Raw genomic sequence first — 27,107 nt, 5'->3', positions numbered from 1 at the left:
GTGTGTGTAATTACCTAAGTGTAATTGCATTAAGTGTAAGTTACAGGATGAGAGCTACCCTCGTGGTGTCCCGTCTTCCCAGCACTCTTTGTCATATAACGCTTTGAAACTAGTGATGGTCTTGGCCTCCACCACCTTCTCACCTAACTTGTTCCAACCGTCTACCACTCTGTTTGCGAAAGTGAATTTTCTTATATTTCTTCGGCATCTGTGTTTAGCTAGTTTATATCTATGACCTCTTGTTCTTAAAGTTCCAGGTCTCAGGAAATCTTCCCTATCGATTTTATCAATTCCTGTTACTATTTTGTATGTAGTGATCATATCACCTCTTTTTCTTCTGTGTGTGTGTGTGTGTGTGTGTGTGTGTGTGTGTAATTACCTAAGTATAGTTACAGGATGAGAGCTACGCTCGTGGTGTCCCGTTTTCCCAGCACTCTTTGTCATATAACGCTTTGAAACTACTGACGGTCTTGGCCTCCACCACCTTCTCACCTAACTTGATGATGCTCCATGGATAGCTTAGTTTGAGGATTATATTTAAGCAATGTACACATTATTCATGGATGTCCGAGACGGTGTTGGACGTCTCAAAAAACCAGCGTTGAATGTAATGAAAAGCCATTTTCTGGGTGAGACCCGGAGGCTCCCCGGAGCTTTACCGGCTGATATGCTAATGTCAGACTTTGGCATCAGTCATGTGTATGGAGTTCTAGGGCCTACCGGGGACCACGAGCCAGAACCTGGCCCCCTCAGAGAGGCAAGGGGAGCAATGGCCTATAGAAACCCCCGTGTGGTTGGAAGCATTCTATGTCTGCCATCGACCGGGTCAAGCATCCAGAAAGGTAAGCATTCCAAAACAAACCCCTATTCTGGTGAAAATTGCTACCTAAGCCGAACTAGTGAATAGAACTCTTCAACAGAAAACAAGGAAACTAGTATGACGTCATACGTCACCGCGCCGCTGTCTGCGCAGCTCCCCCCTCCCCGGGAGGGGGAAGGGGGAGCCCCAGACCTCCCACGCCGGCTATCCACCCATCAGTTCTGAGGCTGGATGTCAAAACACGCGAAAAACGCCGACCGGAGGGAGGGAGGGTTGCCGGGAGCCTCCGGGTCTCACCCAGAAAATGGCGTTTCATTACATTCAACGCTGGTTTTCTGGGGGGAGCCCCGTCGGCTCCCCGGAGCTAACTACCCACAGAGGAAGGTCAAAGGGACAAAACCGGGAGGCGGACACCACGCACCCCCCAAGGAGGCGAGACAACCGGCAGCAAACGCCAACCCAAGGCGCCACAGCCCCGAAAATCCCGGGAACAACACGAGAACCACGAGCAGCAAGGCCCCTGCACGAACACCAAAAATCCATGCCCGAAAGACCGCAAGGCCACGTCGCCCAGACGGCAGCGAGAGCAGCAAAGCCACGAACGGCACAGGCATGAGGGAAGAACACAGGCAGCTTAGCCGCAAGAACACGGCTGACCACCCGGGACACCATCACCCGCGAACCGGGAAGAACAGAACCGGATCAACGCAAAACGCGCTCCGGACCCAAACGCCGTGGCATGCAAACAACAGCGGAGGGCCGCCACTGAACACAAAAACGACACACCCCCGGCCCGACCAACGAAGCACCAACAAACCCTGGACCCCTCCAGAATGCAGCAGCCCCACCCCGCGCCAGAAAAAGATGGAGACTGCTGCCATCAAACAACCAAAACGCTTAAACCGAAGGAGCAAGAAAACTCAGCGAATCGACCCCCAGAGGCAAAGGCCCAAAGGAAAGAGCCGACGAAAAAACACACCGGAACCGAAGGGGCACTACCAACTGAGGAGAAGACAGAGCACGCTGACCAGAGACCAGGATGGTGCAAGCGGCGCACGAACAGGCCGGAGGTGAAATGACGCACAAGACAGCTGACTAACGGTGCAAAAGCAACACCAAGACCGAAAGCAAGCTGAAGCGGCTCCGCCTGCGCCGCACGAAAAGAGGCGACAGTATGTGGCAAGACGACGGCCCCCAACCCCCACTAGAAAACCAAGCCGAGAGTAAACCAAGCTAACAAGAGGAACCACCTAAGAAGGGACAGGAAAAGGAAGGACCGCCAAAATACCCCATACTGCCGCCAAGAGAAGCACGCAGGTGGGACACCTACCACGAAGCCACCCGACCACCAACCGGAGGCGAGACCACGAGGCAGAACATAAGCAGCCCCGACAAGGCCCCCCCCCCGAGCCCAGGAAAAAGGCGGAGCCGCGAGAAGATCTCGGGCGCGACCACTGAAACCCAGGCGGCACAAGGAGATGGAACGTCTGCCGAACAGAAAAACTCCCGAAGCATGCAAGCCCGCCAGGAGTTCAGAAACGACGGGTCCGACGCGAGACATCGCAAGAACCCCCCCAAAAAAAAAAAAACAACAACAACAACCGGCAGGGCAAGCGAGGAAAACCAAGAAGGCGGAAGGGTCGCCGCCAGAACAGGACCCGAACCAAGGGGCACGAACAACTGCAACAGACCGAGACAAAGAAGCACACCTCAGGACACAGGCTGACCAAGGCCTAAGAACACACGCAGGACATCCCTGCTGCAGAGGAGGCAGGCAGAAAGAGCTGAAGCACAAAAAAAATTAACCAGGAGAACAACCAGGGGTGGACAATCAGGCAGGGACAAAAACCCCACGCAATCCCCAGGCACAAAACGGCAGCAAAGTGCCACTCCACAACCGGACACAGGAACAAGAACACGCCACCGTGAAACACGGTACCAATGCACACGTGCAGCAGCAGCAACAGGCACCACTGCAACATGCAACATGTAAATAGCAGCTCCCCTCTGCAAAGGCAGAGAACGGAGCAGGCAGACCCCAGACAGGGCCAACGGAGACACGACAAAACCCTGCAGGCCCAGAAACCTGCACCAGGCGACCGACGGCGGAGAAACCCCGCTCGATACCTGCTGGATGAGGTACTGGGAGCTCTTTTACACCTCAAGCCCGGCCCAAGGTCAGGCCAGACCGGCCAGAGGATGGCCCACCAGGCAGCCGCTAGGAGCAGTCCACCGGCCCACACACCCCCACAACCAGGACGGGCCGGAGCTGCCATACGAAAACAGGCCAGTGCGCCCTGGAAGTCCACGGACGAACCAGCAAGAAGGCTTATGCTCGCAAGTAGGTCGTGTAACAAGCACAGACCACTGATGGTAATACAGTGTTCCCCAAAAGTGCCAATAGCACCACTGCACTCCACTGGTACTATCCCGCAAGTTCTACCAGATAGGCGGGACCCAAGAGCCAGAGCTCAAATCCTGCAAGCACAGCCAGGAGCCTCACCAGGTGAGTACAGAACCAACCCTACAACCCCCACACCTCAACATTAAAAAAGGAGGGTCCCCTGAATGACTCCAGCATGGGTTGGACATGCACATGAGGGGGACAGGAAGGGGTGATAAAGGGACAGTCACAGGTGTGCGAACGGTCTCAGTCGTACAAAATTATACCTAAATAAAGACAGGTATATAAACACCGCCGCATCCAGCGCCCGGCCAAAAGACGCCAGACCGCAGAAACTCACCTGGCGAATGGTGGCTCGAACTTGACACGACTCAACCGTGCCCAGAAGAACTTGGGAGCACCGCCAGGTGAAGACGCCAGAGCCGGACCCTGCCGGACCCGCAGAACAGGGAGAGGCGAAGGAGGCGGTCCACACCCATGACACAGGGAAAACTGCGGTGTCCTCCCCACAACAGGGAACCAGGACACCCCCGGCGCGAAGGGGCACATACCGCAGCCAGGGAGAAGAACGAGAGGCGAAGCACTGTAGCAAAAAAGGGCGCAAAACCCCAGCACTGAAACACCGCCCAGACCAAAACAAACTCCACGGCGCATGCGCATAACACGCTGGCCGAACCGCACACCCTCCCTGCGGGAAGGCGCCAGCCAGGACTATTGCACGAGAAAAAGAGCCAAAAGAGGAAACAGGAACAATAAAACCGGCCAAAGAAGCAAAGAGCCCAAAAAAAAAAAAAAAGGAACCCAACCGGGCGACAAGTAGCCCAACCAGGCGACAAGTAGCCCAACCGGGCGACAAGTAGCCCAACCGGGCGACAAGGAGCCTAACAGGGTGACAAGTAGCCCAACAGGGTGACAAGAACTAGGAGCCGACAGACGTTCCAATAATGCGGGAAGTAGCGAAAAACCTTCCCGTACCCTCGAGAACACAGAAGCCAACACTAGTCCCGAAGGCACACGAAGGCGCAGGCGCACCCGAGATCAGAAGTCACGCAGAACCCCATCGAACGGGGAAACATGACAAAACACCGTCCCAAAAAACGGAGGAGGAAACAACTTTCCACAGGACGGAACCAACCGACTCAAAGGCCAAGGAACCGAGCCCGGGGAGGGGCCGACGTCCAACAGCACGTACGGCGAGTGGGGAGGAAAGACCCCACTCCGCGTAACCACAAGCCCCGCCTAGAGGGGGATAAAAAACCCCCACGGGGTCTAACGGGGCCAAGGCCCCCCCCCAAGTCAGCCCCTCCCCAGCCCCGGGAACCTACACGACAGGCCCCGGGGCCGAGCCGTTCCCCCAAAGCCCCGGCCGTACCAGAAAACCGGGGCAGCCGTGAAAACACTAAGGAAGGGAGCCCACTGGCAGACTCATACAACACGGCTGGAGGAACAGGCCCAAATGCCCCCGTCACTACCCCGGAAGGGGAAGTCCCCGAGACTGCCCGAGTCTCAACACCACCAAACACCCCGCCCTGAACCTACAGACGGTAAGGAACCGGATGCAGGCAGGAAGGGTGAACCAGGGGAAAGACAAGGGGGCGTGGATGGAACCGAAGCAACCAACACCCCCAAGTCCCAAAACGAACTACAACGGGGCAGCCCCGGGGCTCCCGGGGAGGAAACCACGAGAACGTTGCCACCACCAAGGCTCAAGTGCACCGCCCCTGCTGCCCGCACCCGCTTTGTTAGCACAACTGGGTAACCGAGCCACAACGAGCTAACCAAACTCGCAGGACACCGGGTCGAAGGTGTCACCGACCCCACAGGCAGCAGACGGAGGCAAAACAGAGAGTCACCCAGAGACAAAAGGTGAGAGCAACCCTCAAACTCGCTGGAAGCGAGGGGGGGGCTCTGGGGTCACATCCATCGGACCCGCGCGCCCCCAGGGGTTTCCCAGGGTCCCGAGCGTTTACTTTAAGAGGACTCGCGCTCAGGTAATCCCAGGCAGGGTACTGCTAACCGCCACCCAAGCTACCAAACAACTTTCTAAGAGCTGAACCCCCGGGACGTGTACACTCACGGGGACCTAGCAGGGGGTACCACCAGAAATACTCAGAACACAAGGGACACAAGGGGCAAGAACGAAGGCAGACCCCCCCACCAGGTATATAAACAAAAGAAAAAGAAAACCCCGCAAGAGGACAGCGTACCCAAGCGGAACAGAGCCGGCCGCTATGATTGGTAAAGACAAGCTGCACAGTACCCCGCGCCCCACCAGTGCAAACACTGCCCCTTACTCTAAGGCGAACAAGGGAGACAGAACACCCGAGCACACAAAGAGCGGCCGAAAACCAAGCAGTAAACGGCCAAGCAGGGGCAGGACCCAAGGAACTTGTGGAAGGTGGCCCCAAGCCCCAAGGGCAGTACTTACAGGGCACCTAGGGAAGGGAACCCTAGGCGCATGCAGCCCGAGTACTGAAGAATCACTCCCGGCTCACGCACCACCTAGAAAACAGACACCACACTCTAGGTACAGTGCTGAAACAACCACTGGAGCCGGAGCACATAACCATTGCCTATAGCATCAGCCGAAGAACTGATGGGTGGATAGCCGGCGTGGGAGGTCTGGGGCTCCCCCTTCCCCCTCCCGGGGAGGGGGGAGCTGCGCAGACAGCGGCGCGGTGACGTATGACGTCATACTAGTTTCCTTGTTTTCTGTTGAAGAGTTCTATTCACTAGTTCGGCTTAGGTAGCAATTTTCACCAGAATAGGGGTTTGTTTTGGAATGCTTACCTTTCTGGATGCTTGACCCGGTCGATGGCAGACATAGAATGCTTCCAACCACACGGGGGTTTCTATAGGCCATTGCTCCCCTTGCCTCTCTGAGGGGGCCAGGTTCTGGCTCGTGGTCCCCGGTAGGCCCTAGAACTCCATACACATGACTGATGCCAAAGTCTGACATTAGCATATCAGCCGGTAAAGCTCCGGGGAGCCGACGGGGCTCCCCCCAGAAAGGGGGGGAGGAAACATCCACCCACAGGACGGAACCAACCGACTCAAAGGCCAAGGAACCGAGCCCGGGGAGGGGCCGACGTCCAACAGCACGTACGGCGAGTGGGGAGGAAAGACCCCACTCCGCGTAACCACAAGCCCCGCCTAGAGGGGGATAAAAAACCCCACGGGGTCTAACGGGGCCAAGGACCCCCCAAGTCAGCCCCTCCCCAGCCCCGGGAACCTACACGACAGGCCCCGGGGCCGAGCCGTTCCCCCAAAGCCCCAGCCGTACCAGAAAACCGGGGCAGCCGTGAAAACACTAAGGAAGGGAACCCACTGGCAGACTCATACAACACGGCTGGAGGAACAGGCCCAAATGCCCCCGTCACGACCCCGGAAGGGGAATTCCCCGAGACTGCCCGAGTCTCAACACCATCAAAAACCCCGCCCGAAATGTAAAACAGAACCAGGTCTATTCTATAAATTCATAAACAACAAATTGCAGGTAAAGGATAATATTCAGAGGTTGAAAATGGGAAATAGATTCACGGAAGATGAAAAGGAAATGTGTGAAACACTAAACGAAAAGTTCCAAAGTGTGTTTGTACAAAATGAAATCTTTAGGGAACCAGATACAATAAGAATTCCAGAGAACAACATAGAACACATAGAGGTGTCTAGAGACGAAGTGGAAAAAATGCTCAAGGAGCTCGGTAAGAACAAAGCAGCTGGCCCAGATAGCGTTTCACCATGGGTTCTGAGAGAATGTGCATCTGAGCTCAGCATTCCACTTCACCTGATCTTTCAGGCATCCCTGTGTACAGGAATCGTAGCAGACGGGTGGAAACAGGCTAACATAGTTCCAATCTACAAAAGTGGCAGCAGGGAAGACCCCCTCAATTATAGACCTGTATCATTGACAAGTGTAATAGTGAAAGTATTGGAAAAACTAATCAAAACTAAATGGGTAGAACACCTAGAGAGAAATGATATAATATCAGACAGACAGTATGGTTTTCGATCTGGAAGATCCTGTGTATCGAATTTACTCAGTTTCTATGATCGAGCCACAGAGATATTACAGGAAAGAGATGGTTGGGTTGACTGCATCTATCTGGACCTAAAAAAGGCTTTCGACAGAGTTCCACATAAGAGGTTGTTCTGGAAACTGGAAAATATTGGAGGGGTGACAGGTAAGCTTCTATCATGGATGAAAAATTTTCTGACTGATAGAAAAATGAGGGCAGTAATCAGAGGCAATGTATCGGAATGGAGAAATGTCACAAGTGGAGTACCACAGGGTTCAGTTCTTGCACCAGTGATGTTTATTGTGTACATAAATGATCTACCAGTTGGTATACAGAATTATATGAACATGTTTGCTGATGATGCTAAGATAATAGGAAGGATAAGGAATTTAGATGACTGTCATGCCCTTCAAGAAGACCTGGACAAAATAAGTATATGGAGCACCACTTGGCAAATGGAATTTAATGTTAATAAATGTCATGTTATGGAATGTGGAATAGGAGAACATAGACCCCACACAACCTATATAATATGTGAGAAATCTTTAAAGAATTCTGATAAAGAAAGAGATCTAGGAGTGGTTCTAGATAGAAAACTATCACCTGAGGACCACATAAAGAATATTGTGCAAGGAGCCTATGCTATGCTTTCTAACTTCAGAATTGCATTTAAATACATGGATGGCGATATACTAAAGAAATTGTTCATGACTTTTGTTAGGCCAAAGCTAGAATATGCAGCTGTTGTGTGGTGCCCATATCTTAAGAAGCACATCAACAAACTGGAAAAGGTGCAAAGACATGCTACTAAGTCGCTCCCAGAACTGAAGGGCAAGAGCTACGAGGAGAGGTTAGAAGCATTAAATATGCCAAAACTAGAAGACAGAAGAAAAAGAGGTGATATGATCACTACATACAAAATAGTAACAGGAATTGATAAAATTGACAGGGAAGACTTCCTGAGACCTGGAATTTCAAGAACAAGAGGTCATAGATTTAAACTAGCTAAACACAGATGCCGAAGAAATATAAGAAAATTCACCTTCGCAAATAGAGTGGTAGACGGTTGGAACAAGTTAAGTGAGAAGGTGGTGGAGGCCAAGACCGTCAGTAGTTTCAAAGCGTTATATGACAAAGAGTGCTGGGAAGACGGGACACCACGAGCGTAGCTCTCATCCTGTAACTACACTTAGGTAATTACACTTAGGTAATTACAGACGGTAAGGAACCGGATGCAGGCAGGAAGGGTGAACCAGGGAAAAGACAAGGGGGCGTGGATGGAACCGAAGCAACCAACACCCCCAAGTCCCAAAACGAACTACAACGGGGCAGCCCCGGGGCTCCCGGGGAGGAAACCACGAGAACGTTGCCACCACCAAGGCTCAAGTGCAACGCCCCTGCTGCCCGCACCCGCTTTGTTAGCACAACTGGGTAACCGAGCCACAACGAGCAACCAAACTCGCAGGACTCCGGGTCGAAGGTGTCACCGACCCCACAGGCAGCAGACGGAGGCAAAACAGAGAGTCACCCAGAGACAAAAGGTGAGAGCAACCCTCAAACTCGCTGGAAGCGAGGGGGGGACTCTGGGGTCACATCCATCGGACCCGCGCGCCCCCAGGGGTTTCCCAGGGTCCCGAGCGTTTACTTTAAGAGGACTCGCGCTCAGGTAATCCCAGGCAGGGTACTGCTAACCGGCACCCAAAGCTACCAAACAACTTTCTAAGAGCTGGACCCCCGGGACGTGTACACTCACGGGGACCTAGCAGGGGGTACCACCAGAAAATACTCAGAACACAAGGGACACAAGGGGCAAGAACGAAGGCAGATCCCCCCACCAGGTAGATAAACAAAAAGAAAAAGAAAACCCAGCAAGAGGACAGCGTACCCAAGCGGAACAGAGCCGGCCGCTATGATTGGTAAAGACAAGCTGCACAGTACCCCGCGCCCCACCAATGCAAACACTGCCCCTTACTCTAAGGCGAACAAGGGAGACAGAACACCCGAGCACACAAAGAGCGGCCGAAAACCAAGCAGTAAATGGCCAAGCAGGGGCAGGACCCAAGGAACTTGTGGAAGGTGGCCCCAAGCCCCAAGGGCAGTACTTACAGGGCACCTAGGGAAGGGAACCCTAGGCGCATGCAGCCCGAGTACTGGAGAATCACTCCCGGCTCACGCACCACCTAGAAAACAGACACCACACTCTAGGTACAGTGCTGAAACAACCACTGGAGCCGGAGCACATAACCATTGCCTATAGCATCAGCCGAAGAACTGATGGGTGGATAGCCGGCGTGGGAGGTCTGGTTTGCTGAGTTTTCTTGCTCCTTCGGTTTTAGCGTTTTGGTTGTTTGATGGCAGCAGTCTCCATCTTTTCTGGCGCGGGGTGGGGCTGCTGCATTCTGGAGGGGTCCAGGGTTTGTTGATGCTTCGTTGGTCGGGCCGGGGGTGTGTCGTTTTTGTGTTCAGTGGCGGCCCTCCGCTGTTGTTTGCGTGCCACGGCGTTTGGGTCCGGAGCGCGTTTTGCGTTGATCCGGTTCTGTCCTTCCCGGTTCGCGGGTGATGGTGTCCCGGGTGGTCAGCCGTGTTCTTGCGGCTAAGCTGCCTGTGTTCTTCCCTCATGCCTGTGGCGTTCGTGGCTTCGCTGCTCTCGCTGCCGTCTGGGCGACGTGGCCTTGCAGTCTTTCGGGCATGGATTTTTGGTGTTCGTGCAGGGGCCTTGCTTCTCGTGGTTCTCGTGTCGTTCCCGGGATTTTCGGGGCTGTGGCGCCTTGGGTTGGCGTTTGCTGCCGGTTGTCTCGCCTCCTTGGGGGGTGCGTGGTGTCCGCCTCCCGGTTTTGTCCCTTTGACCTTCCTCTGTGGGTAGTTAGCTCCGGGGAGCCGACGGGGCTCCCCCCAGAAAACCAGCGTTGAATGTAATGAAACACCATTTTCTGGGTGAGACCCGGAGGCTCCCCGGCAACCCTCCCTCCCTCCGGTCGGCGTTTTTCGCGTATTTTGACATCCAGCCTCAGAACTGATGGGTGGATAGCCGGCGTGGGAGGTCTGGGGCTCCCCCTTCCCCCTCCCGGGGAGGGGGGAGCTGCGCAGACAGCGGCGCGGTGACGTATGACGTCATACTAGTTTCCTTGTTTTCTGTTGAAGAGTTCTATCCACTAGTTCGGCTTAGGTAGCAATTTTCACCAGAATAGGGGTTTGTTTTGGAATGCTTACCTTTCTGGATGCTTGACCCGGTCGATGGCAGACATAGAATGCTTCCAACCACACGGGGGTTTCTATAGGCCATTGCTCCCCTTGCCTCTCTGAGGGGGCCAGGTTCTGGCTCGTGGTCCCCGGTAGGCCCTAGAACTCCATACACATGACTGATGCCAAAGTCTGACATTAGCATATCAGCCGGTAAAGCTCCGGGGAGCCGACGGGGCTCCCCCCAGAAAATAAGCTTGTTTGTTTACGGCCACTATAGGTAAATCATTGTTTTTCTGTATATAATGTTAGTTAGGTACACGCCCAAGGGTTGTCAAATTTGTCAAGCAGATCGCCGAGGATGCCGATGGTAGCGTGCCGAGCGGTGTTGGACGACGGTTAGGCGCCAGTGAACGTGCCATGGACACACACATGGGGTGACTTAATACCCTCTTCTGATGATAGCCGGCACTAAACAACTTAATAGGTATCAACAATGTTGTCAGCAGATCTGAATACACAGCGTAGCCCTGCGCCCTGCAGCCCTCAGACCTTCAGAGACAGCCCTAGGCAACGGAGCGTCACACACACACACACTCCTAGCTTCTAGATCCTGGCCCAGTGTAGAAGATATATACTGTGATGATAATCTCTTTCAAGAGAGATTGAGCCTGCTCTTCCCTACTACATTTACGTCATTCAAGTACAAGATACTATATTGAAGATACGTCCACCAGTATCGCCAAACGTTTTGCCCAGGAAGCAAAGCGTACCTTGCACCACCAGACACACCGGCTCCCGCCCGCCGTCAAACCAGCAAACTACTCATTCTCCGCCTGCCTGTTCCTGATTGGCTGGTGGGTCGCCACACCTGCACTCACGCCTCTACCTGAGTCGACGTCTGGGCCAGCACACGCCGTACTCCTCAGAATATCTCTGTGCTCCTTGGAGTTGACATCTCTCTATAGTAGACAAAGCTCTGGCTGTCGTGTACTAAGAGAGGTGGCAGCTTGAAGCCAGTATTCTCAGCACTTGATTTATATTACTATTACTTGCACTTTATTGTCTTAGAGTAAATTTTTACTGCCATTAATTATTCATGTTGTTTTGTTTGTTGACTTGTTTTGAATTTTACGTAAGCCAAGAGATTGTCTTTATTCATATCTTGTTTTCTGGAGTAATTAAAATTTCACTGTTTATACTTTGTGTTTTGTGTGTCTTCCCATTACCTTACCACAGACAAACGATCTTCTTTTTTTTTCTGTAATGTGACGAGGCCCTGCCCCCAGCTATTGAAACAGCCGAACATCAACACTCCAACACTTTACCGTCACAATACTTTTATAATAAACTAAGGAAAAGCAGTGAACGTTTGGTACTCCAATTCCTGCCCACTACCGAGTAACCTTCGACCATCCCCAGTCAACAACATCCTAATCATTCTACAACAACATCAACTGGTGTTACAAAAGGATCACAATATTGATTTTAAGAAATGTGAAATAATCTATAGAAGTAATAATATTAGAACTAGGAGGGTAGTAGAAGGGTAGTGGAAGGGAATCTAATAAATACTCTGAATACTTTCGCTAGTAACAAAAGCTTTACTTCGGAGGATAGCTTTACTAGGAAAATGATTCTAAGTGAATTAAAATTAGATCTCATTAAATGGACAAATGTAAACAGTAACATTAGCCGCATTCCTTGAGGCATGGAGAGGGTTATGAGGGAGAGCATCCAGATGAATATCTCTATTAATAACAACTCTAGTTCTCAGAATATAAGGATTACAGAGAGGATACCCGACACGAAAATTCCAAAGAAGGCATTACCACAGGTGCATCGGCAGTCGGGAATAGAGGTGACATGGTCAGAAATTCAAGAAGGATAAAAAGAGTGGACCTAGGGTAGCAGCCTCATTAGATGTTGAAATGTAAGTCTCCTCTAAACCACATACTCAGACCTTGACAAAGCACTCAGGAGAGTGCAAAAGACTTGGTGTAATTTTTTTACAGAAATTTCACAAATATGTACACTATCGTGTGCATTTTTATCCTATATTTTTACTAGCCATAAACAAGCCCCCAGTTGTAACAGGTACATACAATGTACCATCACTCAGTATGTGAACCATTCATTCCTCATTCTCAACAGTCATTCATGCTTGTCTATGCTTACTAGTGGGCCTTGCAGGTGTGGGGAAAATCTGGTTTGTTTTGGCCATTTGTGGGAACATGACAGTGGACATGACATCCCATGCTAATCTCCTCTATCATAAGGGATGAAGGGTTCGTGCTAACCAAAGAAGTAAATATTCAATAACCTGTCCAGTAAGCATGTGGTACATTATAGCACCAACAGACCACCAATCAGATGCTGTAGTAGGATGTGCTAGAGGGGACCTTAGCTCTGGAGCCAAGGATCCCATTTTCTGCTGTTGAGCTGCTGCTTCCTCCATCTTATACTGGCCACCTAGATGCTTCCAGCACTTCTTACTCCACACGTTACGTTGCACTGAAGACCAACGACTCTCGTAAGTAACTAGAATGCTGCCACCTTCATCGAGGAGAACATTGTCAGAATTGATGTCCCTGTAAAGTGACATATGACTATGAATTAGAACAAAATTAGATATGGTTCAGTCACTTTACAATAACTAAATAACATATTTTCAGTTCCTACCTCAGAAATATGAAAAAAAATTAAAAATCTTAAAATTTTAAGAAATGTCACCATTTAAATTAACATTCCAACCTGTCATCTAAAATGATAGTAGCTATAGCTACTGTGGATGGGATATACAAAACCAGCATTGAATGTAATGAAATGCCATTTTCTGGGTGAGACCCGGAGGTGCTTCGGAGCTTACTAAGCTGATATGCTAATGTCAGACTTTGGCTTCAGTCATGTGTATGGAGTTCAATGGGCCTACTGGGGACAACGAGCCAGAACCTGGCCCCCTCAGAAGAGGCAAGGGGAGCAATGGCCTATAGAAACCCCCCGTGTGATTGGAAGCATTCTATGTCTGCCATCGACCGGGTCAGGCACCCAGAAAGGTAAGCATCCCAAAACAAGCCCCTATTCTGGTGAAAATATTGCTACCAAAAGCCGAACAAATGGATAGAACTCCCCTAAACGAAATGAGCAAACAATCATTATGTCACATGTCGCCGCGCTGCTGTCTGCGCAGCTCCCCCCCCCCCCTCCCCGGGAGGGGAAAGGGAGAGCCCCAGAACCCACACGCCGGCTATCCACCCTTTAGTTTTTTTTTGTTTTTGTTTTTTTGCAGGGATATTCCTGCATGGGCCCTAAGCCTCTGGATGGCCCACTAAGTGTTGCTTGTTTCTGTTTTACTTGGACGGAGTATGAGTATTTATGACTCGTATGGTCGCTTCAGTAAGATTTTGCCATATGTGTTTAACAACTTCTTCTGCTCTGTTGAATCTAAGTTGAAATCTTAATGGGTATGTAACTGTGCACTGTGTTAGATATTGTTCCAGAGGTTTGTTGGGCATTTCTCCACAGTGCTGACATTTCCTCTCATTTTCCAGAACCTGTAAGCCTATTTCCCATGCACATGGGTATCCAAACCTGATGCGATGTAAGTATACTTCTGTTGCTCTACTGCTCGCATACCCTTTAGTTCTGAGGCTGGATGTCAAAACACGTGAAAAACCACCAACCGGAGGGAGGAATGGATGCCAAGGAGCCTCCGGGTCTCGCCCAGAAAATAGTGTTTCATTACATTCAACGTTGGTTTTCTGGGGAGAGCCCTTTCGTATTCCCGGAGCTAACTACCCACAGAGTAAAAAAAACATAGGGACTTACCCGGGAGGTGGTCGCTGCTCACTCCTCAACTCGAAGTCGAGACAACTGGCTGCAACCACCAACAAAGCGACATAAGCCCGACTAGGCTCACGGACATTCACAAGGCAACGAGCAGCCAGGACCCTGTTCGACCTCCAAAAACCCCGCGCCCGAATGTCAGCCCATGCCATGTTGCCAAAGACGGCAGCATGAGCAGCGAACTTACGAATGTCATGGGCACGGGGAATAGACCGCAGGCTGGCTAGCCTTAATAACTCTGTGGATGACCAGGGAGACCCCACACCCGCGAAGAGGGAAGAAGGGAAACCGGATCAACCCAAAGCGCGTCCCCGGACACAAAAGTCGTGGTGCGCAAATAATAGCGAAGAGCCGCAACCGGACACAAAACACGATGCGCCCCTGGCCTAACCAACCAAGAATTCACTACCCAGGGACCCCTCCAGAAAGCAGCAGTCTCATTCTTCACCAGAAAAGGAGACAGCTGCAAACGAACAAAACCATCACTAAGACCAAAAGAGCAGAAACCCCTGCACCGGAGGAGAGCATGAAGCTCACCAACCCGACCCCCAGAGGCCAATGCCAACAGAAAAAGAGCCTTGGAGAAACAATCCTGAACCGAAGGGGCCACAACAAACTGAGAAGAAGAAAGATAAGAGAGCACTCTGTCCAATGACCAGGACAACTCAGGCGGCGCATGAGCAGGCCGAAGGTGAAACAACGCCCGATACAGCTTGCGAAATGGTGCAGAAGTAACATCAATACCAAAAGCAAGCTGAAGCAGCACCGCCACCGCCGCACGATCTATCACCTGAGGACCACATAAAGAATATTGTGCAAGGAGCCTATGCCACGCTTTCTAACTTCAGAATTGCTTTTAAATACATGGATGGCGATATACTAAAGAAATTGTTCACAGCTTTTGTTAGGCCAAAGCTAGAATATGCAGCAGTTGTGTGGTGCCCATATCTTAAGAAGCACATCAACAAACTGGAAAAGGTGCAAAGACATGCTACTAAGTGGCTCCCAGAACTGAAGGGCAAGAGCTACGAGGAGAGGTTAGAAGCATTAAACATGCCAAAACTAGAAGAAAGAAGAAAAAGGGGTGATATGATCACTACATACAAAATAGTAACAGGAATTGATAAAATCGACAGGGAAGATTTCCTGAGACCTGGCACTTCAAGAACAAGAGGTCATAGATTTAAACTAGCTAAACACAGATGCCGAAGAAATATAAGAAAATTCACCTTCCCAAATAGAGTGGTAGACGGTTGGAACAAGTTAAGTGAGAAGGAGACCGTCAGTAGTTTCAAAGCGTTATATGACAAAGAGTGCTGGGAAGACGGGACACAACGAGCTTAGCTCTCATCCTGTAACTACACTTACGTAATTACATTGACTGATGCCCAAATCTAATATATCCATATCAGCCTAGATAGCTCCGGGGAGCCGATGGGCCACCCCCAGAAAACTAAGAAAAAATCAATCAGAAACATTGAACTAATTAGGTAATAATATCTTTGTGGCAACTCCCGCCTGACAGCTTGGGCAGAGCTGACCACCTCCGACGCTTTATTTGTCAACGCCTACATTTTGCCAGACTTCCTCGCCCTATTGCACCCAAAATATGTCACCTACGATTTTTTTGGTATTTTTCCCGTGGTCGGGGAACACAAATGAACACTTTTATTAAACAAATTTTTGTTATTAATTTTATTGTTTCTTGAGCGCAGCAGTGTTGAAGGCCATAGGCCCATAGAAGCATAAGGATTAAATCCATAGCAGCATAAGGGTTAAGCTCATAGCAACAAAAGGGTTAATGACAATGTGGTGTCTCACTACAGACAAGTGTTAAAATGTAGGGAAAAGCAAGTCTCTATGGAAAGGTTCTTATTGAGATAAACAAGCAGTGAGCCACAACCAGGTCCTAGTGGAATGCCTGCAAAACGTAGGAGAGAGAGTACCCAGAGAAGTCATCATTGCCTGATGTTATAATGGAAGGGGACTTCCCTCCAAACACTAATACCTCTCCTCCTTTCCTCCCCCCCCCCCCCCTCCTAACCGTCTTCCATACCTTGGTTACCTTGAGGTGATTCCGGGGCTTAGCGATCCTGCGGCCCGGTCGTCGACCAGGCCTCCTGGTTGCTGGACTGGTCAACCAGGCTGTTGGACGTGGCTGCTCGCAGCCTGACGTATGAGTCGCAGCCTGGTTGATCAGGTATCCTTTGCAGGTGTTCATCAAGTTCTCTCTTGAACACTGCGAGGAGTCGAACGTCAACGAGAGTCTTCAATAAAGGTAAGCTATAATTTGTAAATACTATTATACAAAATATTTGTGTGTATTATGTATGAAATTTATTTTGAAGGTAATATATTTGGGAGTGTGGAACGGACTAATTCAATTTACAATAATTCTTATGGGAAAATTTGTTTTGGCTTACGACCCGTCTCTGGGAATGGATTAAATTCGTAAACCAAGGTATTGCTGTATACAATTTGTGCCCTTAAATGGTTAAGTCTAGCCAGCCTGCAGTCTACCCTCATGCCAGTGATGTTTGTAAGTATGCTGCTCTGGCCGCTGTGTTTAGGAACACGTCTTGGGCTGACATTCGGGCATAGGGGTTTTGGAGGTCAAACAGGGTCCTGGCCGCCCATTATTTGGTGAATGTTCCTAGAGCCAGTCGTTCATGTGTGTTGCCTTGGGACGCAGGTTGCAGCCAGCTGTCTTGTCTTCGAGTTGAGGCCCGCAGTGCAGTTACCTTCCGGGTATGTTCCCTTTTTACTTATCTTTGGTTATATAACTCCAGAAAGCCGAAGGGGCTCACCACAGAAAACCAGCGTTCAATGTAATGAAATGTCATTTTCTGGGTTAGCCCCGGAGGCTTCCTGGATCCTTCCCTCCCTCTGGTCAGCGGTTTTGCTTTGTTTTTGATGCTCAGCCTCCGAACTCAGGTGTGGGCAGCCGGCGCAAGGGTCCAGGGTTCCCCCCTTCCCCTCCTTGGGAGCTGCACTGACAAGCGGAGGGGCGGCGGTGAATGACGTTTCCTTGTTTCCTTTGTTTTCTTTTGGGAGGTCTGTTTCTCTGTTCAGTCTTGGGTTTTTTGCAATTTTCTACCAAGTTGGGTTTGTTTTGAGATGCCTACCTTTCTGGGCTGCCTAGCAAACATGGAATACCCCCAAATACATGGGGGGATTCCTTAGGCCATTTCTCCCTGTGCCTCTCTGAGGGGGGGCTTCTGGCTAATGGTCCCCCATAGACAGAACTCCATTGACTGAAGCCCCAGACTTTGTGCATCAGTCCAATAGTTCCAGGGAGGCTCCGGGGCTCACCCAGAATATGGCGTTTTATTACGTTCAATGCTGTTTTTTTCCAGAACAAAACATCTAGGCAAAAGATGGATGCATCTGACACAAGGGTACATAAACCATGCCGGCAAATACGGGAATACTAATTCAGACAGGGAAGGAGGGGACAAAAAACCCCACCCCTGCAGCAACAACACCTGCCCAGAGGACACAAGGGCCCAAGCAGGGTCAAAAGGAGCCCAAGAACCCCAAGTGGACTTCCCTTGACAAAGGCCCTGGGGCAGAGCCCTCATCCACACCCACCACCCCTGAAGAAAAGGTGGAGTCCAGGGAAAAAGCTTCCAAGAAGGGAGTCCGGTGGGTTGACTCAGACACCCTAGCAGTAAAATTGGGGCAACCATGTCCATGCTTGAATCAGAAGGGGCAGCCCCCGAAGTCACCCAAGCCTCATCCCGAGCTAAACCTCCAACCGACTCCCAAACTCTCAGACATTTGGGGCCCGGAAGGAGGAACAGGGTACAGATGGAACCAAGGTCGAAGCTACCAATGCCCCCAAATCCTGGTCCCAAAACCAAAATAGGGCAGCTCCCGGGCCTCAAACAGGGAAACCAACCTAGCCTGTTGCAATAAGGAGAATTGAGCATGCAACACAGCCACTGCCTGGTCCCTAAGATCAAGAGACAAGGAAGGAGGAATGTGTAGTACAAGCAGGGAACAAGTCTTGCAAGCTCTGGGTCGTAGGTGTCACCGACCCAACAGGCAACATGACAGAGGTAGTAAAGAAGATCATCTCCCTGAGGCAGGGGCGTTGAACAACCTCCAACTTTGCACAAGGCGAGAGAGGGCTTGGAAGACACATACATGGTATCTCAGAGCCCACTAGGATTTTCCAGGGCCCATAGGGTGAGTAAGCCCTACTGGAAGCCCAGGCACTGAGCTAGTCTGTCTGTCAACAGACAAACTGACCACCAGTAGCAGCCGTGAAATCTCGGGGCAACAGAGGAGGACCAACAACACAACCTAGGTTTGCCTATAAAAAGCTAGGCAGACCTCCTCCGGCAACAAAAAGCTAAAACGCTAGAAGAGAAAAACAAAACCTCTGAAGACACACAACAAACAAACTGGCAGCAAGAGAGGACTGCCGGCCACTGCGTGTGCAAGCTGAGCTGGGCAGCACTATTCCCAGCTAATAATACCCTGCACAAGACGGAAAGCCCAAAACCCCCGATGTATCCCACGGGTGAAGACATTGCTGAGCGACAAAATCCTCAAACGGGAGTGATTCCCAAATGCCCCAGGGAACATAACCCTGAAATGCAAGGGTAGTACTCATGGAGCACCTAGGGAAGATAACCCTAGGTGCATGCTGCTCCTGTACACTAAGACACTTGCCACCACACACACTGGTGGTACAGCCACACAGGGCAAAATCCAAAACAGGAAATTGAGGCCAGAGGTGACTGAGCTGACTGCCAGCACATCAGTTCAAGATCAAGAACTGAAGTGATAGGCTGCCAGCTCACTTTAGTCGGCTCCCCCTTCCCTCCCGAAGGGAAGGAAAGGGGTAGCGCTAACGAGTGGGAGTGCTAGTTGGATGAAGTGTTGCTTGTTTGTTTTCTTTCTGGGGGAGATCTGCTATGTTCGGATGCAGGTTGTAATTTTCACCAGATTGTGGTCTGTTTTGTTTTGCCTATCTTTCTGGGTGCTTTCCTGGTCGATAGCAATTACGACATACTTTACAGTACTTTAAATGTAAAGTGATCGTAGACCATTGCTCCCTGTGCCTCTCTGAGGAAGCTAGGTTCTGGCTCATGGTTACTGGTAGGCATAAGAACTCCTGTGACTGATGACCCCAAATTAATATAGCACATATCAGTTCAAATAGCTTCAGGAAGCCGACAGGGCTCTCCACAGAAAACAAGGAAACTGCTTCCCAGAGGGTCAGAGCTTCAGGATGGCAGCCAATGCTGAAGCTGCAGAGACCACAAACCCCATAAGAGGAACCTCACTGAATGTCTCAACATCCTTCAAGAGCCAAGCAGAATGAATTAAGAAATGCACGAGAGAAGCCAAGAGCGAAAGGGTACTTAGGTCATCGGTGATGAAAACAGCCAACAAAAGAGGAACCCTCTATAGGTTACCCCCTCTGTTGGCTACTTCTGTTCCATGTAGGTTGTTACTGACAAAAATGTAAAATCATTCACTGTCTCCTAACAAACTGCTTTCACTCAGCCTTGCCAACTTGCCTATGGTACATAACTCTCACTGGCAGGAAGACCCTAACTAAGTAGAGGGTTTCAAGGAAATTGAAGATTAAGTCTTGGTTTAGCTAAAAAGATTCTGTTTCATTACACCAAATAAAACGAAAATCTACTCATCATTGTGTGTTAGTTAAAAATTCATACAGCAAAAAACACGAATTAACCCTTTAACAGCGCAATGCGCCTGCAGGCCCAGGCTTGGGGTGTGCAACACGCCTGCGGGTGTTTGCATTTTTCATGTCCAATTTAAAAGTGGCGCGTGGTGACGCGGGTATGGAATGGATGGCTGGGTGCCCCAGTGATCGTCCGCCATCTTGAAAAAAAATCCCAGTATGCCCAACGGCCGTGGGGAGCCCCAGTTCCCAAGCAGCAACCATGTCTGACGCATCGTCAACGAGCTCCTGTTCCACGGCAACCCGCAGTCATGGAAAACGACTCTCTGAGGAGGAAATTCGTGATATATTGTACGACGACGGTGCTATGGATGATGACCTGGACTATGATCCAGAGAAAGATCTGACACAGAGGTCTGATACGAGTGAGGGGGAAACAGAAGTGGATGATGTGGCGAGCATGTACTGTACACGCTCCTCGTCCGGCCTGTCTCGCCGCCCTGGGTCAACACCGTTATCGTCACCACCATCATGTATGTCCCCAGATGCTAGTTCATTATTCAGTGACAGTACATGTGACGAATCTTTCTCGAGGTTCAGCGACATTGGCTCCAATACGAGTAATGTGAACGACCCCAGTACTAGCAGTGGGGGTGGTACCAGGCGGGGTTTTGCTGCCTCAGCAACACATAGAGGCAGGCGGCAGCGTGTCTCCCAGCATGACGACAGTGGGCCCTCAACATCAGGTGTTCGTGGTAGGCCAATGGTACGGAAATCTGCCTCAGCGCCTAGCATACCCTCATGCAGCTCCAGCAGCAGCAGCAGATGACGTAGCCGTGGTTTTGATGCCCGTGGTGGTGTTGGCCGTGGTGTTGGCACCAACACCAAACCCCCTGGTGTACTTGTGTGGGAGGATTGCGCCACATTTGCCCCTCAAATACCAACGTTTGATGATACCGACGTTGGTGTTACAGCTTTATTCCCGTATACCGGTGATGATATGGCAGACATGGAATATTTCCAGGCATATATCGACAATGTCTTCATGGCTCATCTTGTGACTGAGACAAACACATAAGCACACACCCTTGTAGACGGCGGCATATTACCTGCTTCACGCCTTACGCGATGGAAGGATACGACAATCGACAAGATGTACAGTACGTGTTTCTCGCACTATGTATGATGATGAAACACTGCGAGAAAGCTGTCGTCCAGGACTATTGGAACAAAGACAGCCTTGTTCCATCGCCCGTCTTCAACCAGTATATGTCGGGGGATAGGTTCCTGTTGATTCTGAGGTGCCTGCATTTTGAAAACAATGCAAACGAAGACAGACACGACAGACTGTGCAAGGTACGCAAGGTATTCAGCGACCTGCGAGGGAAGTTCAGGGATTATTTTGTACCTGGACAGAATGTCGTTATCGACGAGTCACTTGTATTGTTCAAGGGCAGACTGGCATTCAAGCAGTAAATCCCTTCCAAGCGGCACCGTTTTGGCCTGAAGTTTTTCGTGCTGTGCGATTGTGAGACTGGCATCGTCCTGGACATGATCTTGTATTCCGGTACAGACGTCGACATACCAGTTCAAGATGAACACGGGTTCTCCGGCAGTGTCGTAAAAACCCTGATGGAACCGTTGCTAAACAAGGGGCATATACTGTTCACCGACAACTATTACACAGCCCCCTGTTGACCAAATACCTCCTCGCCCACAACACCGGCGTATGTGGCACTGTGAAGCTCATCAGGAAGGAAATGCCAGTGTTCGGTATAGGTATAAGTGTATAGGTGTGGGTGAGTGCCACCTGCGCAAGTGGGACAATATGCTGTCAGTGCGGTGGAAGGACAGACGCGAAGTGAATATGCTGACGACGATTCACACCGGTGCAATGTTGGACACTGGCAAGGTCCATTTCAGACACGCAACCCCATGTACAAGCTGGACTGTGTCATAGAGTATAACGTCAACATGCGCCCCGTCGATAAGTGTGACATGATGCTTGGTGGTGTGCAGTGCGTGCGCAGGTCTGTGAAGTGGACGAAAAAGTTCTTCTTCCACCTCATGGATGTTGCAGTGCTCAACTGCTACAATACGTACCTGGTGAAGTCCGGCAGGAAACCATCTATACGTACCTTCAGTGCCAGCGTTCTGTCACAGCTGCTGGTAAAGTATGGCAAGGAGGGCTCCGTAGTACCCCACGGAGTGCAAGCAACAATGCCACATGCAGCTCCAGACAGACTGCGGGGTAATGAGAACTTCGGGGTACACATGCTGGAGTATATGCCAGGCACAGCATCACGGAAGAAGGGTAAACGTGCATGCATAGTCTGTAGGAACACCACACGCAGACCACAAAAGCGTAGATGCATCAGCACCTGGTGCGTGGAGTGCAAGGTGCCACTCTGCCCTATTGGCTGCTTCGCAGCATATCACACACTCGCGGAGTACTGAGTGTGTGTATAGTGTGTGTATATAGTGTGTGATACTGTACAGTGTGTATATATAATGTACATATAAATATATCTGCGTGATATATTAGAAATAAGTGCAGGATAAGTGTACCTTTTTGTGACGCACGTAACACAGTGTCTATGGACAGTACGGATGTTCTAGTGCCATAATATAGTGTACGTGTTCACCATACATTGGTTCAGCACGTAAAATGTAATAAATTGTATTTGGAAATGTGCGCAAAAAATGTGCAAAAATATATTCGCGGCAACTCGCGCGCCCCACTGACCCCGGGAGCATACAGCACGGGCGCACAGGGAATGATGATGTCACGCCCCACCTTTCAGACCCCATAGCTGCCAAATTAAGTACAATTTCGAAATTCCGTTGCTATACCCATATAAAGGGAGGGGTTTTTGACACATTCAGAACAAAAAAAAAAGATTTTTTCCCAAGAATTTATTTCTTGCGCACTGGGGGGGTGTCATATTTAAAGGCTGCGCAGTTAAAGGGTTAAAGCTGAAAATTAAACCACACATTCCATGTGATAAATTATAAATAAAAAAACTAATCCTGGTTAACTCACCCCCATACAACTCCAAGCTGGTGAAGTGCCGTGATGGCTGAGATTATCTGAGATGACCACACTTTCACAATTCCTTCCGGTAATCTTGGTCGAAAGTCATGTCCTCGGTTCGCAGAATATTTTTCAAGGAGGGCTGCTAACGAACTCTCTATTGGTGCCTCACATGAATTTAAACTGTTATTTACATGATCGTTTTCTTGTTGTTCATAATGAGCCATTGTATCTTGGATCTCATGAGTAGATTCAACACCTGGATTTACAATAGGTATGTGTGATCTCACTCCCTGATATTCAATGCAGTCAGTGGATGTACTTCTTTCATTGTGATCCACTTCACACTTTGGGGCCATTAATAAGCTATCACTCTTAACAGCCGTTAAGCTGGTTGCTTTTATTTTTTGACTGACTAAACTCAGCTCTGACTGATTAGCAGAAGATGGAGATTCTGGAATAGTTGAAACATGGGAGAAGTATTGATCTTGTAGAATCTTCTTTTCATTTTCCATCTTGGATACCATTGTTTTACCCTTATCTGGCTGATCAAAATCTATACTATCCCCATCATAAGGAAGCTCTGAATGGTCTACAGAGGTGCTATCATCAGAGTCATGAAATGTAGTTGCACCATGGCTCTTACTCTGTTGCAATGTGTAGTCAACATTCTGTAATAGTTGTTTAGAATTTCTTATAAGATCTTCAATATCTAAAGATGCAAGCTCTGAATCATCCCGCTTAGTCCAAGAAAAGGATGGGAGAGTTACACTTGCAAAAGATGTGTCAGTTATACTAGTGTCATCTTTCTCATCGTCTATTCCTAAATAATTGTCTGTTGCTCTTAAATACAAAGGCTCTCTTCCCCCATTTCTCGTGAGCTGGGTCTTGCCTTGTTTGTCAATGTGTGGCTGTTCTGTTTCAGTTGTAGAAGATCTCACTGATGCATCACATTTCTCAGAATGCTTCTGCGGCACTAGCTCAGTCTTACAATGTCTGATATTGACTTGAGATAGAAATTCACCATTGTTATCTCCCTTAGGTTTCATAAAATGAGATTCATCTTCCTTACTTATCAGATCTGAATTCATTTCAGGGTTAGATTCATTAGTAATTTTGACTTCTGGAAGAGGTAAAGGATCTGGAAGAAGATTTGGGATATTGACTGCCATGGAACAACTGAAGTCTTCACTAACTCCTGACAGTGTGTCACTCCCAATACTTACTTTGTCTTCATCAGTTATTAAACTATTTCCATTAAGCAAAATGCCAACTTGAAGAACATTCTTGTCCTCTTTAGCTGATAATCTTGAATCTTCTAGAGCATCTCGAGTGGCATTAGAACACTCTGCTGCAATGACAAGGGCACCGGCACTCTTGGATTTAGGAACCGGCACTGTTGCCACATGGGAGCCAAGTCCTAATGGAGGTATGAGAACCATTGAGGAAGAGGACGGTAAGCTATGAGTATAATCTGAAAAGATTTGGAGATAACCATTGGGAAAACATGATGAGGAAGCCTCCGAACATCCTGAACTTCCTCCCAATGAACCACAATCAGGGACGGTGAGGAAATTGTTGGTGGACGGTGCTGTCTGGGAACAAGGCTGAGGTGATGACAGGTGAGAAGATATGTGGGATGAAAGTGATGGGGTTTCACATAGAAACAATGCATCACAAGCTAGACAATCTGGATCAGTAGTTTCCTGCAGCAGTCGGCGGCCAGCGTATGTATTGCTGGAGTTGTTGAACATATCATCAGTGTTTGCATGTCCCTCTGACACATATTTCCTAATGTGGCTCCATAGCTTACCACCACTGAAAAAAAGACACTCTGTAAAGCCTCTCAACAAAACAACTTATTATATAAGGAATAAAAACCCAACATTGTATGTAATGAAATGCCAATTTCTGGGTAAGCCCCAGTGACACCCTGAGGCTACAGTGCTGATACAGTGCCTAACTACTAGGTGCCACCAATCGCAGAATTCTTTTAGGCCTAGTAGAGACCATGATCCAGAACTAGGGCCCCCTCTAAAGAGGAGCAGAGAATAGTGGCACTATGATCAAATTGTTAGTGAATTTTAATCATGTCCCCAATGCCCAGAGAAGCACTTACAAAGTAAGCAAGACAAAACAGACTGCTACTTGTTATATGGAAACGTCAATGCCTCAGGCTCGCCAAAAGAACTCAACCCAATAAACTATATAAAACCAGCAATGAATGTAATAAAATGCCATTTTCTGGGTGAGACCCGAAGGCTCCCCGGAGCTATCCAGGCTGATATGTAATTATTAGCTTTATGACATCAGTCAAAGTGCATGGAGTTCTTGCCTACCGGGGACCACGAGCCAGAACCTGGCCCCCTCAGAGAGACACGAGGAGCAATGACCTATAGAAAACACCGTGTAGTTGGAAGCATTCTATGTCTGCGAGCGACCGGGTCAGGCACCCAGAAAGGTGGGCTCCCCAAAACAAACCCCCTATTCTGGTGAAAATATTGCTACCGAAAGCCGAAAGAGTGGACAGAACTCCCCAAATGTAAACTAGCAAATTAGCATGGCGTCATCATGTTGCCACCCCACTGTCTGTGCAACCCCCCCCCACTCCCTGGGAGGGGGGAAGGAGGAGCTCCAGACCCCCTGAGCTGGCAATCCAACTGGCAGTTCTTAGGCTGGATGGCAAAAATAGGCGAAAACACCGCCGACCAGAGGGAGGGAGGGAGGGATGCCGGGGAGCCTCCAGGTCTCACCCAGAAAATGGTGTTTCATTACATTCAACGCTGATTTTCTGGGGAAAGCCCTGTCAGCTCCCTGGAGCTACCTCACCAAAGATAAGGAAAAGAGGGAAGGACCCGGAAGGCAGAAGCTACGCGCCCTAACTCAAAAACAAGACAATTGGCAAACCAAAGGCCCCTACAGACAACCTGGAGATCCAAACCCCAAAACCAGAAGAAAGAAAGGGAACCCAAGCAATCCAAAGTGTCCCCCACGGCCACAGAGGTCAAAATGCGCAGAGAACAGCAGAGAGCTGCAACCGACACAACATATGATGCATCCCCGGCCTGATCAACCAAAGAACAAGAACCCAAGGACCCCTCCGGAAAGCAGCAGACCCACACATCACCAGATAAAAGGAAACTGCTGCAAACGAGCAAAACTACCACCAGGATCAAACCAGCAGAAAACTCCTGAGCCAGAGGAGAGCCTAAAGCACCCTGAACCGACCCCCAGAGGCCAACACCAACAGGGAAAAAAAGAGAACTGGAAAAACACTCCTGAACCGAAGGGACCACGACAAACCAAGGGGAAGAGAGAAAAGTAATCACCCAGTTCAACGACCAGGACGGCACCGAAGGCACAGGAGCAGGCCGGAGGTGAAACAACACACATGACAGCTGGCAGAACGGGTCAGAAGTAACACGACCAAACTCAAGCTGAAGCGGCTCCACCATCGCCGCACAATACGAGGCGACAGTATTCAGCATAAGATGACGGTCCAGGAACAACCACAAAAGGACAAAACAACCCTATCAGAGACCGAAGTACACTAACGCAATGATACGAAAACCAGAAGGACCGCCAGGAACTTCATACTACCACCGAGACAAAGGCACGCTAGCGGGAGACCAACAACGAAGCCACCTGCGCCCCATACAAGTGATGATAGACTCGAGTCAGAAACTCCAAACATGAAGACTCAAGGAGGAGAACGAACCATCCCCGTACCGGGCTGGACCGATCTGCAGAAAGAGGCGGAGCCACGGGAAGACCCTCGGGTTCGGACACCGAGCAAGCTGCGCCAGAACCAAGGCTGGGCCGGCCACCAAAGAGCCAGACAGACAACTCTCCTCTGGAAAGTTCCTAAGCGAGCCCGGACCTGGAGAACAGCTGAATGGAGCCGTATCGTCAAGCCACAAGCGACCCGAACCCTCTGGAGTGTCATCCACATAGCTGCGAACTCCTGTACCGTGCTGGGAGCCCGATGGAAGGACGGACCCCCCACCGTCCCAGGCCGGCCTGGTGAGCACTGGTCACAAAGCCCCAGCCCAGAGACGACACATGTGTGAACACATTGAGCAAGGGCTCGGGTAGGCGCCAAGGCACTGGACCTCGAAAAAACCCAAGAGAAATCCGGCGAC

General features: G+C 49.8%; 1 protein-coding gene across 3 annotated transcripts in view; it reads right to left on the bottom strand.

The window, feature by feature from the left end:
• The window catches only part of LOC123758696 (ribosomal protein S6 kinase delta-1), a 184,124-nt gene that overhangs the window by 24,551 nt on the left and 132,466 nt on the right, over positions 1–27,107 (bottom strand). For all 3 annotated transcript variants that reach the window (XM_069328824.1, XM_045743257.2, XM_069328825.1), the window contains 2 exons: positions 22,975–24,783; positions 12,747–13,014 (listed from right to left, as the gene is read on the bottom strand). In XM_069328824.1, coding sequence (XP_069184925.1) covers positions 12,747–13,014; positions 22,975–24,783 — 2,077 coding nt within the window. The remainder of the gene's footprint in view (positions 1–12,746; positions 13,015–22,974; positions 24,784–27,107) is intronic.

The sequence above is a fragment of the Procambarus clarkii genome, chromosome 22 (genome assembly GCF_040958095.1).
Source record: "Procambarus clarkii isolate CNS0578487 chromosome 22, FALCON_Pclarkii_2.0, whole genome shotgun sequence".
Taxonomy (NCBI): domain Eukaryota; kingdom Metazoa; phylum Arthropoda; class Malacostraca; order Decapoda; family Cambaridae; genus Procambarus; species Procambarus clarkii.
Note: the sequence above shows the minus strand (reverse complement) of the source record. Positions and strands in the feature narration are given on the sequence as shown.